Here is a 14652-nt window from a genome sequence, read left to right on the forward strand (position 1 = left end):
CGAAACGATACCAAACGATAATCTTCTCGATCGTCTCGAATCGTGTAACTTCAATCACCGTGTTAAACTTCGTCTCGTCGACTTCGAACCGTCCACCTAAACCCTCTTTCTAACGGTACGACGCATCCGTTGAATCCCGATGACACTTTTGATGTCAATAACCGTGGTCATCCTCGAACGGATGCATTCCAACTTTCTAATTTATGAATCATCCTCTATCTTCCTTCAGTACTCAAACGTACACGGTTCTACTCCGATACTATTGCTAATTATAAACGGATGTCGGTTTCGCGGTAAATTTTACGAAATCTACGTTCATTACGAAAAAGGAAAGTTCCCGTGGGAGGAGGACAATCATTCTAAAAGGGAGAAGAGTATTTCGCGAAGATACAACGGAGAACGGAGAAGCTTTCCACTGTATCGAAGATCGATGACAGTGAGCAAGTCCTTTTATTTCTTTCTTTCTTTCTTTTTTTTTTTCCTCCCAGGGTTGGATGGCACACATTTCGAAAAACGCTCGCGGAATTTACGCGTCGATTCGCAACGACGTTTCCGTGACGAGGGAATATTCCGTATATCGGGACAGAAGCACGGTGTCGATGATACTGGTGCGTCAATGATCTTAAAAACGTCACGTTCCCAGATAACGATTCCCCGTGTCATTTACACGACCGCGGCGGTGTACATTGATGGAATTTTCGCGTGGGCGTCCTCATTTAAATCCAGACTTCTCTCGAGTCGCGCGTCTGTTTCTCGAGCGTTAGACAACGGGACCGTGAGCATTACCGCTCCTATTTAACGATATATATATGTATATTGTATTTCGTGGTGTCTCGGAGCACGTGGAAAGGGGATAGGGAATTAAGAAGGGCGGTCCCTTACGTGCACCTCTTCGAATTCGAATTTCCGTTCGCACGATTCGTTGGATCCTTTTCGCGTCGAGGACGAAGTTCGTTCGCAAAGTTCGTGCACAACAAGTTCTCGCGCAATCGTGGCTCGTAATCAACGTGCTGGCTGGAAGCGTTTCCTTTCTCGTAGTTTAATCGAGCGTTAACGACACACCCGCGAAAGAATAAAATCACTCGCGGAGTGGTAATTTCGCGAACTGGTTCGCGATTTTCCGCAATCGGGAGGATTTTTCGAAATTTCGTTCGATGGGAATATCGTTCGATGGGAATACATATGTATTCACGTACAGTGGGTGAAACAGTGGCCCGAAGGCGAGGAAGGAATACGCGAGAATTGATAAACTAGTTTGCAACGAGTGGTTGGATACTGCGCCGAAGGCCGCGTGCCCGGTTAAGCGTTCTCTCGATATTTCGAATAATCTGCTCGACGAATTTTATCGGCTCGATGCCGGCTCGATGTACGGTCGTGGTTGAATACACGCCAGAAACTAACATATTATTTTTAGAATCGGCTCGGTTCGCTGTTTGTAAAGTCCGAACTCGACGAGAAGGTATCTCGGTTTGCGAGCTACGACGATCGCTCGTCTCGTACCCGCTGGCCAGCCGTGGGTTGCGCAAAATTAGGTGTTTTCGATGCGGTTCCGTACGTGTGGTAATTTGATCACGAATCATCGAACCTCCCGACGTGACGATCATTTCTAATTGGACACCGAAACTTGAACGGCACGCGTCATCGGGACTTTCGCGGTGGTAGACTCGTTCGCGTACGTACGAGTATCGTTCCGTTGTTCGTTGAACGATCGTTCGTCGCAGAAGAACGCGTAGTTGGCACGGAGGATACAACGTTAAAAAATAAACGAGGAGAACGAATGTTTGTTCGTAATCGTCGTCGAATTCGCACGAATGTTTAGAAATTCTTTCGGCGAACGTGACACGTTGTTCGTAACGGTGAAACGTACGAGCGGTCGCGATCTCGCTCGAGTAATTTCGATCGTTCGTTTCGATTTCACAGAATCTCGTTCGCGTCTCGTTCGCGTCTTCGAGAACCTCGAGGAAATTTTCCGAGGCAGTTTGGAAAGTTACCGAACGGGAAAGCTCGTTGGTGAAATATACACGTCGATCGCGATGGTTGGCGCCTGCCTCGTTCTATCGCGTGTTCGTTTATTGTGCTTGTTACGTGTGTCTTGCACGACTATCTACGGTATTACTATTCTTGGCACGGATCGAATAAGCCAGTCGTGTACAGATTGAAAAAAGAGCAACACCTGTGGATAGAGAAAGAGAGAGAGAGAGAGATAGAGAGGTACGGTGACGGGTGATTCACAGAAAGCGCCAGTTTCTTCTGCGGTTGTCAGTTGTCCAGGTTTCGTGATTTCTTTGTCATCTACCGGATACTTTTTTTTTTTTTTTTTTTGGTTTCTGCGATTCACCTGCATCGCGCCGGATCGCTTTGCGTACGGAGCTTTCGCGTCGACGACAGTTCATCGCGGAGAAATTTATACACGGATAAAAGTTTCGAACAAAGGATAATCAACTTTTGATGCGCGACACGGTGAACGAAAATTAGAATTTGAATCGCGAAACGAAATACGTTGCGACGACCGACGAATCAAAATTAAAATTTGAATCGCGAAACGAGATACGGGACGACGCTACGAATAAAAATTAGAATTTGAATCGCGAAACGATTGACGTGACAACGAACGAATTAAAATTTAATTGCCCGATGAAACCAAGCGGGTAGATCGTTAAACGTTCGTTTCGTTTCGTTCGTCGTCTTTCGTTCGGATAGAAATTTCCCTGGATTTGTTGCGTATATTGTCTAGACCGTATCGTTCGAGCAATGTTACACTCAATTGCTTCTAATACTATTTATCTGTATAAATATCGTTGTCATACACCGATTGGTAGAAATTGCATTCGAGTCGAGCTTCGCGGTCAGTGCTGGTTAGAAGAAAGAAACGAAAGCACGACGAACTAATTTGAATTGTACGCGTGCGAAGAAACGATAACAAAATATACAACGATACGCGTAAAGACTTGCGTAATGGCTACTAGTTGACACACGATTGTCGTGCAATCGGTGAAAAAACAACACTTCGAACTGATTTCGAATTCTCGACACTTCGTGTAGCTATCGCGAAACTTCCAGCAAACTCGAAATCTGATTTCGAAACTTTCAGTTATTCTGTGGTATCTACTCGCATCTGTTAACGCTCGGACTTTGCCACCGCGTAATTAATCTCGCGTCTCGTGCAATCGATCTTTTTCCATATCGGCGAAACACGTCGAAAGTGTACAGAACACGTACGATTGTAAAGGAAATCTGGTTGAAGTACAAGTTGAAAATTGCACAACAATCGGGTAAAATTAGACAGAATGTGGCGTTGGTTCGATGAACTTTCTAGTTCGCGATATCCTTTATCTTTAGTATTCGATTATTGTGACGTTCGTACGAACAGAGTCGCAGACTATTCAGGAACGAGGGATCGGTATAATCTCGTTGTTTTATTAAATAAATCAATTCGAGCAAAATCGTACATCTGCGTTCGTTGCGACGCAAATAAGGTACGAACATCGATGAATATTCCGGAAGTTTTACGCAAATAAAAGAATATTTCGGTAATAATTCCACTTGGATGGACTTGAAGATAAAGTATCTCATTTTTTCATTATTGTTCGATTATTATATTTTACTATGTTGCTTATTCGTAATATAGCGTTGTGCTCTTTTCTTACTCGCTGTTTATTGCTCGAACAGTATTTGTACAAATTTCGTGTTTACACTAATATTTGCACGTATCGTCTACGTTGTCCACATAGTAAAGGTTGTCAATGAAGTTCCATTTTTCTTTTTTTTTTTTTTTTTGGTAAAGGTTGTCGATGAAATTCCATTGTTTTTTTTTTGCCAGTTTCTCGAGTCACGGCAAAACTCGCGCAACAATACCGCGAGGCGAAAACTACGGGTTAAACGAGAAAATTAGAAAGTCGTCGTTGGTTTTCACAAACTCGCGACAACGATACCAGCAGACACTTGGCAAACTGGTCCCTGTGAACTTTCAGCGATTCGCCACCGCTAGCAAAGTGGAAGAAGTGATTTCGTCGTCGAGAATATCTCTCGAACCCAAGTGGACGTTTTGTTTCGCTCGTAACGAAGGTGTCGAGCAATGTGTTAACACACTCCGCCGTTGCACGCGTGAATCCTCTCGTCGATAGAAACGCATAAACACGAGACGTTGAGAATTCTGTTGCGAGCGGGTGAACGCGTCTTCGTTTTAAATTATTTTCGATCGAGGAACATTCTTACGTCCCTCGCAAACCGTACGAAAGTAACGCGTGAAAATACCTTCGATTCCTGTTCAATTTATCATTCCAAATTATAAATTTACGAAACGAGAGACTCGTTATTTTCGTCCCTCTTTTCTTTAAAGAATATTTCATTCTTCGTCGAGGATCCAGTTTAGGGATACGTTCAGTGGTGAGAAACAATAATTGGTGAGATTGATATTGTACACGTGTACCTTCTATCGCCTCGTTTCGGAATCACAGTAATTTTCCATTTCGAGCAAATTGTTTTTGCTTACGTTCGTCTGAAATAATGAAAATTACTACTTTACATTTGAATGCAAACCCGTGCTTGATTTTCTCGCTAACCTTGACGAATACGATGACAAAGTATTATAGTATAAACGGTTACATCAGCTCGATAGTTATACCGGAATACAAAATTATTTACAGCTCGGGGAACAAAGCAGAATAGGTTACACCTTAAACCGGTGAATTTTTAATTGCTTTTCGTTAACGATCCATCCTTGAAATTATTTCCATTTACAAAAGTACACCCTGATACGAGACTCGATAACGCGGTAATACGCGCTGGAACGATAAGCGAGTTTGCGTGCAATTTAAAGGTGCGAGTGTCGCATCGGTGACACGGCGAATCGTAATCTCTAATTGAAAAGGTGACATCGCGACCTAACCGAGAGAAAAATAGTTTCTTCGACTCGAATACAATTTCTACCAATCGGTATATGACAATGGTATTTATATAGATAAATAGTATAGAAGCAACCGAGTGTAACATTGCTCGAACGATACGGTCTAGACAATATATCTAACAAAGTTGCAATTCGTCCGGTAAAAAATTACTCGCCACTTTTTCCATCTGGAGAAACGAATCGAACGAATCGAAATAATTTCTGGCCTCTCGCGGAGAATAAGAATGCCACTACCACCGTACAAAACTACGAATTTTCACAGAAATGCGAAAAATCAACGATTCGAACAATTCAACATTGTACACTCACGATCGTCAACACGTGAACGTAAACGTTTCGTACAATCTCGTACAATCTCGTACAATCGCGTAACCGTACGCCCACCGCAGCGGATATTTACGAAACGTGCATCAACTCTAAGAGTTGTGTAACAATTTTATATCGTGCTTTAGCGACGATTATTCAAAATAGAACATCGCGCGGATAATTCGCTACCCGTTCGTGGCGACCGCAATCGTCGAGGAACGCGATACTCTGCCATTAGACCGTCATCGTCGTCGTCGTCGTCGTCTTGTCTCTCGTTTTGTCTCTCGTCGCTTGCTCCGTTTTACGCAATCCCGTTTTTCCAACCCGGAATTACGCAGAGTGTATTTCCGTAGCGGTTTGAAAAAAACCGGGTACCGGGCACACAAGTTTCGTGCCACAAAGGAATCATTTTCCTTGGTCCGTGGCAGTGGCCGACTCATTCGTATTCAACGTCAGTGGTCATCGGCGTTCAATGCCAATGTGGCATCTGTGGTACTCGAATCGGTCGACCATTCTTCGAAGACACACGTTGCATTCGAGAAGGTTGCGGTATCGAAATCGTTCTCGCGATATCGTCCCGTCGGTTTGTCGATCGTACGATAGGCCTGCACGATCGTGTACACCGGTCCTCTAGCATTTGCTGTTGCGTTCTTGTAGCCGAACACACGTCGAAAGCTTCAGTTCGGCAACGGTATTGTCGCTCGTATCTCGTGTATTGTTTATACGAACGTTCGTCGCGTGTTCCCTCCACAGATATATTAGTTCGCGGAAGAGCGACGTACACGGACGGATTCTACGCGGTTGTTTCGTCGAACGGTCGTGGTTCCATTTCAACGATCTCGCGGAGTGTATTCCGTTAATAATTGATCGGCAACCGGACCAATTTATCGCGCGCAAGTGACACGTCGTTCAGGGGACGAAACGTTTGTTAAAATGTGTTTCATATGTTGCCTGCTAATCTCTATGTTCAATTACTTTCTGACCACGACATGAAGAGACACGTTCGGCAACGAGCATGGGTGTGACGCGAAAACATTTGCCGTACCTGGTGATGGAAGATCGTCGATAAACCCAGCGAACCACCGCGATAATCCTACCGAAGATTCTTCGAAATGTTCGGAGACCCGTGAAAATTAAAACTGAAAGTTTGCACGAAGTCTCGGTGAATCGATCGAAGAGATACACGAGGATTCGCGTGGAAGTTGCGAGTTCCTCGTAAGCGTGTCAGGAGCGATATTTAACGTTCTTTCGGTTGTAGTTGCTCGCGCGAGACTATCGAGTCGAATTACACGGGACGAAAATGTTGTTCCGTCGACAAACTAGCGAACCGACCGGAAGCGTCGCCAAGAGCCCTAGCCCTAGCTCCATGGCACATAGTACCAGCTCGTCTGGTATTTTGTCAAGTTGGTACACCAAAATAACGACGAACGTGAAGAAGCGACAGCCGTTCAGTCCAAAGTCTCTGTTGAAGAAGGCGTTGGTACTTATTTGAAATTTTCGTTCTACTTTCGTAACACGTTTAAGCGAGAGAAAAACAAAACAGTAGAAGATCGTGAGATCGATCGAGCACCGTTCGATACTTTCGAATTTGTGCAACGAGTTCGCGACATGTACTGTTTAAAATAATTAGAGGGTCACCTAAAAGGACTTTATCCTTTGTCGAAGTGTACGATCACTTAGAAACTCGAACGCGTTACCAAAGATGGAAATACAGTATGCTTTAAGGGTTGTATTTTTACCTGGATGTTACAGGTGTAAGGGAAGTTCACAGAAATATATTCAGCTTTTTAATTTTGTAAATGAAAAGTAACTTTTCGCACGAACACACGTAAAACGCGATTGATTATCCTCGAGATAACGAGGATAATTTAAAGTGTTAATTAATAGATAACTCTGGAATAGATATGTCTCGTTATGGATTATTTCAGTTTTGACTATTGAGGTCGTTATTTTGAATATTTATTGCGAAATAAGTATTATATGGGCCACGATAGATGTTGTTGTACAAGGAACTGCAATTTTACTGGAGAAGAAGTGTTACGTCACGAGGATGTAAAGTTCAGTAGCAAATAAAAGCTGAGACGTACTGTACAAGTTAAATATTTGGTGATAATAATACTGTATCGAGTATAGGTTCAGAAGCGTGATCTCCTAATTGCTTTGAACAGTATATTGGAATAAAATAACGAGAAAGACAGTCATTGCTAAACGATGTTCCGCATCTTCTACGAAACAGAAACAAATATGGCATTTGATCAAATTAACGTTGTACCGGTAAACTCGTTATTTGCACGGAATCGATACTAATTTGTGATTTCAATTTTTCAGCTACCGGTTGTAGATCCGTTCCTGGAGAAAGTATCGCTCTCTGATCTTGGTGAGTTTTATTCTATCAATTTTATACTCCGTTTTCATTCCTCGGGATCGATCTTCTGACACTGACACTTCAAATGTAAATCGATGCATTCGCAGACGTTCAGAGAGTCCACGTTCACGAAGAATAATGATAAATAATTTATATCTCGAGATGAATCGTATACAATCTCGACTATATTTCGAATCGATGACACACGCGCGAATATTAAATTATCTTTAACAATTTAATTAGCATTTTGAGCGCGAGCAGTTTCAGAAGATTCTATGTAAATAATTACAAGTCACTGCGAACGATTAATCTCTTCGGTGGCGAATTCATATATATATACAGCGAACGAATGTTGCATCTGATTCTTGACAAATTTAATCACGTATTATTTATTTCATTTCGGATGCAAATATTCCCGAAGAGGTTGAACGTTTCGGATACTTTTCGTTTAAGTTTCAAATGAAACGATGTCACAATGTTCGTAAAAAAAAAAAAAAAAAAAAAAAAAAAAAAAAAAAAAAAAAAAAAAAAAACGATTTATACGTACAAACGATTAACGTGTTTTAATCACTTCGAAAGTGTGGACGTATTCACTTCACCGAAATTCTGTCATCGAACGCTATATCAGAATTTCTCCATCGAGAGAACACAGATTCGATGATAGTATCGTAATTGATTGCTCTTCCGACATTTCGAGTCTTCTTTCTCCGCCGTGTGCATTAGTTTTGTCGTGTTCCATCTGGTTTTATTGCTTGCACAATCGAGTACCTCCGGGTGATGAAGTGCTTCCACGAGAGCTTTTCTAGGGAAAGATGAAAGCTGGTAAATCGATGGAGCGGGTAATGTATTTATAAATAAGTGGTAGTGCGTAGGTAAACGTTATAAAGCGAGACCGAGTATGTTAACAAATCTTTACATTGTATTGGTACACGCGGACGAATTGTCCGCGACGATTAATTACTTAGAAATATATAGATTTGCATACGTATAGAATCGGTGGGTATTACAACGTTACACTTTCTACGTTTCGTAGAAATCAAATTTTAATTTCATCTCGATCCACAATTTCGTACAAATGTGTTATTCGTAAAATGTTCCATGACACCAGACTTTCTTTCTTGAAACGACATTCTCGAAACTGTTGTAATTGATATCTCGAAGGAATCGATCAAAGCGAGCTTAGACTAGAGTACAAGCTTACCAGCAGCAATAACCTATAGTAACGTTTATATTATTAATATTTATTTATCGACAATTCAGTATTGTCGATCACATTAGCTGAATTTGTACCGAAAGTTACAGAATCGCAAAAACACTGGCTTAAAAATAGAAAGAATTCACATTTATGAACCATTTTGAACATTTTCACGTTCTGAATTTATCTTGGAAGTTATGCTCATCGATAGTAAGACACATTGTGTATTCTAGAGAGAAAGAAAGATTGATCTTGGAAAGAATCACGAACTATATCGGGTATTCAGTATTGTCGATCACATTAGCTGAATTTGAACCGAAAGTTACAAAATTGCAAAAACACTGACTTAAAAATAGAAAGAATTCACATTTGTGAACCATTTTGAACATTTTCACGTTCTGAATTTATCTTGGAAGTTATGCTCACCGATAGTAAGACACATTGTGTATTCTAGAGAGAAAGAAAGATTGATCTTGGAAAGAATCACGAACTATATCGGGTATTCAGTATTGTCGATCACATTAGCTGAATTTGAACCGAAAGTTACAAAATTGCAAAAACACTGACTTAAAAATAGAAAGAATTCACATTTGTGAACCATTTTGAACATTTTCACGTTCTGAATTTATCTTGGAAGTTATGCTCACCGATAGTAAGACACATTGTGTATTCTAGGGAGAAAGAAAGATTGGTCTTGGAAAGAATTACGAACCGTATCGGGTCAGACGGTTTAGCCTTCGTGAGACTCGCGACTGATCAAAAGTCCATGTTCTACTTCCTCGTAATACCACATTTCCCGTAATCCAGACTCGATCTTTCTTTCTCCTTGGGGTACAGTGTGTTCCACAATTGTAGATATAAAATTTAATTCCTTAATAGAATTCGTAAGAGAAGAAAGAAAAAAATCTTACCAAGTATATATATATATATATAGATTTGTAAATTGTTTTCGAGATATTCACTTTTACGATTTTCTGAGTCATTGTACCATTACACGTATTGTAAACCAACGGATATCTGGAGAGTTCAGCTTGTCAATTTTGTGTTATTTTGTTTACATTTTCGGTAGTATAGAGATTCTCACCGAGTGATCGTGTTATTGCAAGGTGATCTAGAATTCATAAGTTTGAGTTTTTCTTTTCTTTTCTTTTTTGTACAAAGCAAGCTCAAATTTTCGACTAGCAAAATAAACAGTAGAAATTTTATTTTACATGGAAACTTTTGTTAACCAGTTTCTAGGAACGTTGAAAGAATTATCACCATTGAGATACAAATACGCGACGAATAGTCATTTCGCGTTTGAACGTGGAAATGTTAACGTTATAAGGTTAGCAATGGATTAATAATTGTAGAATTACTCCGTGAAAGGAATCCTTGTTATTGAATAAACGTTTCGATCGTGTAGCTTTCGCGTTCTCTTCCACGATTGTGAACTTCGATTATCCAGAAAACACACGATACGATAATCGTTGAATGAAACAGAGCTCCTTGGTTTGCTCTTGATAGTTTCGGGGGAAAGAGATTTTCAATATTGCACAATGAGTTGTAACGATACAAAAAATTCCTTTCGTGCAATAATCGTTATCGATATAACACAGCTCGCGAACCGAACCTTTCGTATACGTCAATCGTACAAATATACGTATTTAATCGTATAAATATAAGTACGTACGTGCACTGCGTAATATAATAGTTTACAAGCATACACGGTTATTGGTAGTTCCTTTATTCTTCGTTAGCGGTTCGTCCAGTGGTTAAGTTTGCACCTGTAGCTCCGAAATACAGTATATTATTCGAGCCAATTACGCGTTCGTCGAGTGCTCGAAAGTATACGCCGATGTTGAGTCGAGCGAGTCGAAATCATAATAATCGTCTCCCGGACCGAGAGGAGGCTAGGAGCTTTAAATCAAACCAGGAAACGCTTCCCACGTGCTCAACGATCCGTTTATGTAGATTCCTCCTTGAAATCATGGGTACAGGGTTCCCCGGTCCTCCTGTACCCTTCCTCTCCTATCTCGCGGGTGTATGGTGCCGATCGATGAATTCCCGGGAGGTCCAGCTCTCCCGCGCGCACCGGAAACAGACGGAGGATTCGGAAGGCTGAGAATCAGAGTGAGTGAGTGAGTGAATGAGTGAGTGAATGAATGAGTGTGTGTGTGTGTGTGAGAGAGAGAGAGAGGCACGTTGATTCGCGAATAGACGGAACAGAGAAAATAGACAAACGAAGAAAAAGCGGGAGACAAATCGAGAAACACGAATCGCGAACGGAACGTGTAGCACCGCGAAAGAACAGAGACAAAAGGAGACGAAAGAATCGAATACACAAAATTTATTATAAAACACAATAACCAACAGGTAGAACGTAACTTGAAAACAAGACTGAGTTCGTCGAAAACAATTCGATCCCGTTTTTATACTCTCCACTTGTTTTTTTCGCCCAATTTCAATCGTTCTTATTACGAAACTCGTCGTAACTGGTTTCGATCGATCGTTTACAATTAACGATGGCTTTGTATCCGGTTACGATCTTCCTGCTTATTCCGTGAAACATTGTAAATCTCTCCCAGAACGCATTCATTTCGGATAATATTCCCGGGAAGGGTACTGGAATTATACTTTCAAAAGTGTAGTGTGATTCAAACAACAACGAAAAAGAAAGAAACAAGAACGATGCAAAGGAAACCTTCAATTTTCTCCAATTGAGTTTACTTCCGAGCTGAATTTTCTAGTTGGACGATTTAAAAGAGGGAACAAGATACCTCGTTACCGGAGGCTAAGCTTTTAATAAAAGCAAGATTTTAATGGCGTGGAACGGGACCACCGGTAACGTGCAGAAACAACCGCACGAACTTGTATCTCGTTCTCGAAACGAAAAGAGGACCGCGCGTCGCGGTACAACCTGTACTGTACCGGTCTAGACGAATCGATGGACCTGCAAGGATTAGAAAGACAATAGTTCGGAGTAAACGGCGACAGAATGTTGTAGAAAAACGTTGCGTATAGGGGACGAGGAGATGTACACCTCGTTGGATAAACTCGGTTGTAGGAACGTCGGCAAGATTGCATTCTACGACGCGCGTTCGCGCATTTGTATTTAGGTCTAGGTCATGGGGCGGAGTGCGTTCGATAACACGGGAACTCGCTAAAGCGAGTAATGGAATTTTTGTACCGCTGGCGTCGTTCGTTCGTTCGTTCGTTCGTATCGAAACATTTTTCCAATATGTTGCCGCGCGTCACAGCGAAACGTTACGTTAACGGTTCTCTGGAAACGTAAGGCCGATTATGGACTAATTACGTGTATAAAAATGGTAACATTCTGGGGGGAAGTAACGTTCAGATTTCTACAAGCGACCGATTATTTCGAAATACTCGATTCTTCGGTGTTGGATCGATTTTACGTTGCTTGAAAAGATTCGTCAATTTGGACTGTATAGTTGCGCGAAATGTTTGAAAACGGTTTGATGAACTTCCAAGTGTTCTCGGATGTTGAACAATGGTGAAATGTTACCGTGTGTATGTGTGAAATTTATAAATTTTCTTATTTGTTCGTGAAATTCGTTAATTCTCCGGTTCGTTTTCGTCTGTACATATTTCTAATCGTTCGTGAACAGTTCCTCCGTTCGGAATATGTTTAAACGCGTTTCCACGTGATTTCCTACAACGTGGTTTACCAAGGGAGTGTTTATTTATATTCTACTTATATAGGTCGAGGTCTAGGTTTTAACCATTGGAAAATGGAATCGTCCGTCGCTCAAATTTTGCCGGCTAAATTTATCGTGTACGAATAACGCACAAGGGTTGAGCTCTATGGATCGATGTAGATTCGAATAAAATTTGATTTACATTCGCGTTATTAAGTATCCACAACCGTTGTTCGTGCGCGTTACTATGCATTTATTATTAGACATCGATTATTCAGAAATCGAAAACGAGAAAAGGAGAAACTTGGAAGACGAACGATTTCGTATTCGAATCAACATTCGTCCCTAAATCGAAAATAAATTATTATTCGTCGCTGGATTTCGGTATTTTTTCTTTTACCGATACGAAATGTTGCTCACTTTTGATTTGCATCGCTGGAAAACGGCAATTGCATTTTTAATTCGAGCAAACACGATACAACATCGATGCTGTCGATATTTGAAAGGTGGAGCACGAGTGGTTCTAAATGAAACCAGTCATTTTGAACAAACTAACTTTGTCAAATCTGTCGAAGCGGTTTACAAGCGATAGATATTTCACGTCGAAGGTAAAAGATATTTTATGAAAAATTGTTTCGCTTCTCCCCATCGAAGAAACTTCGATACATCGGACCGCGATAAGTGTCTTAACGGTACAAAGAAACGTGTATAATGTACTGAACGTAAGATTTATTTAGCAACGTAAAAAACGCTTGCAAGTTTTAAGGCAAAAGTAACCAAATATCTCGGTAAGCTTACATGAATTATTAATTGTCTTGAATATTACAACCGTGCTGGAGGAAGCAGCCGGTTTTTCTTGATTAATGAAGCTATTAAAACATTTTAACTTGCATCCATTCTAATGCCGTGTACGAAGTATTATAAAGTATCAATTATAATATTATAGACAATTTTCAAAGTCGTGTTTCTTCCAACAACGTCGGAAAGTATTCCAAGTTCGATCCAATCGATCGATTGGAAAAATAGTTCGCTGAAATTGTCTCAAAAATTGTTTAAAATAATTCAAACTCTGCTCGTTCTAATATCTTGATAAATATTCGAGTACGGTTTGGATTTAAAATATTCATCTATTGCAATATCTTTGTTTCTCTCATGATTTAACATCGTGTGAAAGGTAGCAAGGAGTTCGTATTTCCGATTATACATTTATTAAAATATTTGAAGTTATTCTTGCAATTTCTTCAAATGTTTCGAGTTATTTGCATTCCTGAGTGTTCTAATTTGCATTTGTTCTTATCTCTTATGAAACTATGGCAAATTCGCGGTCGATTAACTCGCAATTACCCGCAATGAGCGTAGTTAATACCGATTATCCGGTATCATCATCACGAGGAGCTGAAACTCGGGGAAGATAAATGAAATCAAAGATTCTATCGATCTCCTCGTTCGAAACTGAAACTATCGAGCATCCACTCGCTGAGAGAAAACTAGATAAAAATTAAAGAAAAATTACGGAAGCTCTAGAGCAGTTCGTATACCATTAGTTCAGTAGTTTTCAAACTACGCGAACTTGCACGGCGATACGTATTGAAAACTAATAAATACTCAACGAATATTACGTTACAATACCTAATACTTTCACTACAAAGAACATCACCGAGTTAAGTCTATTGGACTTATTGGTAAGACCGAATCCAACCTTAAACGAAACGTAACTATACTTCATACTGTTCGTGTCAGATAATATTGCTCAACGCGTGAACTGATCATAGATAACAAAGAATCTCCAAACTCCTCGCTACACCATTTATTTTATATCCAAACCGCACCTCTACGAACAATTGAATTTTCATCGTAACCCAATACGTGCAATCATCGCAAAGAAGAATAAAACATCTCAGATTGTACTCGCTTCGTTCACGATAACAATAAAGAAACATTGCAAAACTCATTTTCCGTTTGATACGGTAAATCCGTAAAGTAAGGATATAAATGCGAAAGGGGATGAAAATTATACCGGTCGAAGGATAATATTGTGGCGGGAATGGGCCGTGAAAGTTGAGTCGGTTACGGAGAACTTGGGCGGGCGAGGCTGGTCGTTTCCATTCAGAGGGTTAATTAAACGTTAAATCGTTTAGTTTTAACAATCGTATTAAATAAAACCGTTGGACGGTGAGTTTCGCTCGTGGAAAGATCACCGAGACACATGCGCGCCGTGAATGGGGAAAGTTTGGGAACC

The 14652-nt window shown here is 40.6% G+C and overlaps 1 protein-coding gene and 1 long non-coding RNA gene across 3 annotated transcripts in view; both read left to right on the forward strand.

The window, feature by feature from the left end:
• Snf4agamma (SNF4/AMP-activated protein kinase gamma subunit) overlaps positions 1-14652 on the forward strand; it is a 134737-nt gene that overhangs the window by 93766 nt on the left and 26319 nt on the right. For both annotated transcript variants that reach the window (XM_076325869.1, XM_076325868.1), the window contains exon 9: positions 7541-7589. In XM_076325869.1, coding sequence (XP_076181984.1) covers positions 7541-7589 — 49 coding nt within the window. The remainder of the gene's footprint in view (positions 1-7540; positions 7590-14652) is intronic.
• LOC143154086 (uncharacterized) lies at positions 477-6516 on the forward strand. The gene is made up of 2 exons (XR_012993989.1): positions 477-1560; positions 6208-6516. It is a non-coding gene; the product is annotated as an uncharacterized LOC143154086 (long non-coding RNA).

The sequence above is a fragment of the Ptiloglossa arizonensis genome, chromosome 13, assembly GCF_051014685.1.
Source record: "Ptiloglossa arizonensis isolate GNS036 chromosome 13, iyPtiAriz1_principal, whole genome shotgun sequence".
NCBI lineage: Eukaryota > Metazoa > Arthropoda > Insecta > Hymenoptera > Colletidae > Ptiloglossa > Ptiloglossa arizonensis.